Source organism: Berghia stephanieae, chromosome 9 (assembly GCF_034508935.2).
Source record: "Berghia stephanieae isolate SIO BIC M18660-M18661 chromosome 9, UCSD_Bste_1.3, whole genome shotgun sequence".
Classification (NCBI taxonomy): Eukaryota; Metazoa; Mollusca; class Gastropoda; order Nudibranchia; family Aeolidiidae; genus Berghia; species Berghia stephanieae.
In genome coordinates this window covers 26,756,968-26,757,938 of record NC_088368.1, presented here as the reverse complement: position 1 = coordinate 26,757,938, position 971 = coordinate 26,756,968, and the positions used below count along the sequence as shown (strand labels likewise).

General features: G+C 34.8%; 1 protein-coding gene across 3 annotated transcripts in view; it reads right to left on the bottom strand.

Annotated features, from left to right (window-relative positions):
• LOC144979959 (uncharacterized) overlaps positions 1-505 on the bottom strand; it is a 9,611-nt gene extending 9,106 nt beyond the window's left edge. The window contains exon 1 of one of the 3 annotated variants that reach the window (XM_078927305.1): positions 394-505. Coding sequence is in view for 1 of the 3 variants with exons in the window: in XM_078927307.1 (XP_078783433.1) it covers positions 1-36 (36 nt within the window). In the remaining 2 variants the exon portion in view is untranslated. Of the gene's footprint in view, positions 373-393 lie in introns of those variants that run through there. The other 2 variants (XM_078927307.1, XM_078927306.1) reach the window with 2 other exon arrangements.
• Positions 506-971: the final 466 nt, after the last annotated feature.

Here is a 971-nt window from a genome sequence, read left to right as displayed (position 1 = left end):
GAATAGTGAAAGTTTAAACTTTCCTAATACAACCATTGTTTTGGTTTTCCGTCGCCATTTTGTTTTGGGAAGTATTGAAAGCTGTCCTATGTTGTTTTTTACTTTTGTTTTGTTTTTTATTAGGGTTAGTCATAAGCCTTAGGGTGTTTGTTTTTCCTATTAGGGTTAGTTAAACTTTTATTTTTTCTAAGGGTTAGTTGAGGGAATATTTGAGTTGTTTCCCTTAGCACGAGGAGATTTCGGAAGGCCTCCCATTCTTAGTTTGAAACTGAAATGTCAGACCGTTCCGGTTCCATGTTTGGGCAGTACAGAATATAAATGTATTTTTTCCTAATTATCATCCTAATACAATACCGTTTTGGGACGAGGAGTCACAAATTTAATTTTACACACCTTCTTCCGCAATATCTTATGTAAGGGCATTTCTATAGGCTGTATCTCCGCAAGTTGTATTTAAATTTCTTTCATTTTAGACTACAGTTATTGTTTCGATTTTCACTGTCACAGGAAGTGCACATAATTTCGTGCATCCTCTTTTGTGCCAATAAGATGAACGTGTATAGACAGGCGTGCATCAAAAAGGTTGCTGCAAAATTCATGCACTCATTCATATATAGATAGAATGGAGATGACGTCACTCAGGTATTTGTAATTGTTTTTGTTGCAATCTGCGTTTATGAGTGATTCTCACAAAACCGCATTAACCAGGTTGTAAACATTTAATTTAGGTTACAAATATTTTTGTGTGTTGGTCCATTATACTTCCGGATGGCAATGTTGTGAGCTTCTTAGACAAGCGCATACTATCTATATAAGAGACCTAAATCCAAAGGGATTTTGTGTGTATGAATTCTGTCGTTTCAAGTATGCTGAACAATGTCACCAGCAAAAAGAGAGAGAGAAAAAAAAAAAGAAAGAAATTAAGAAAAAATATATATTGCTCAGGACTAAATATGAATGTGACCCACTGT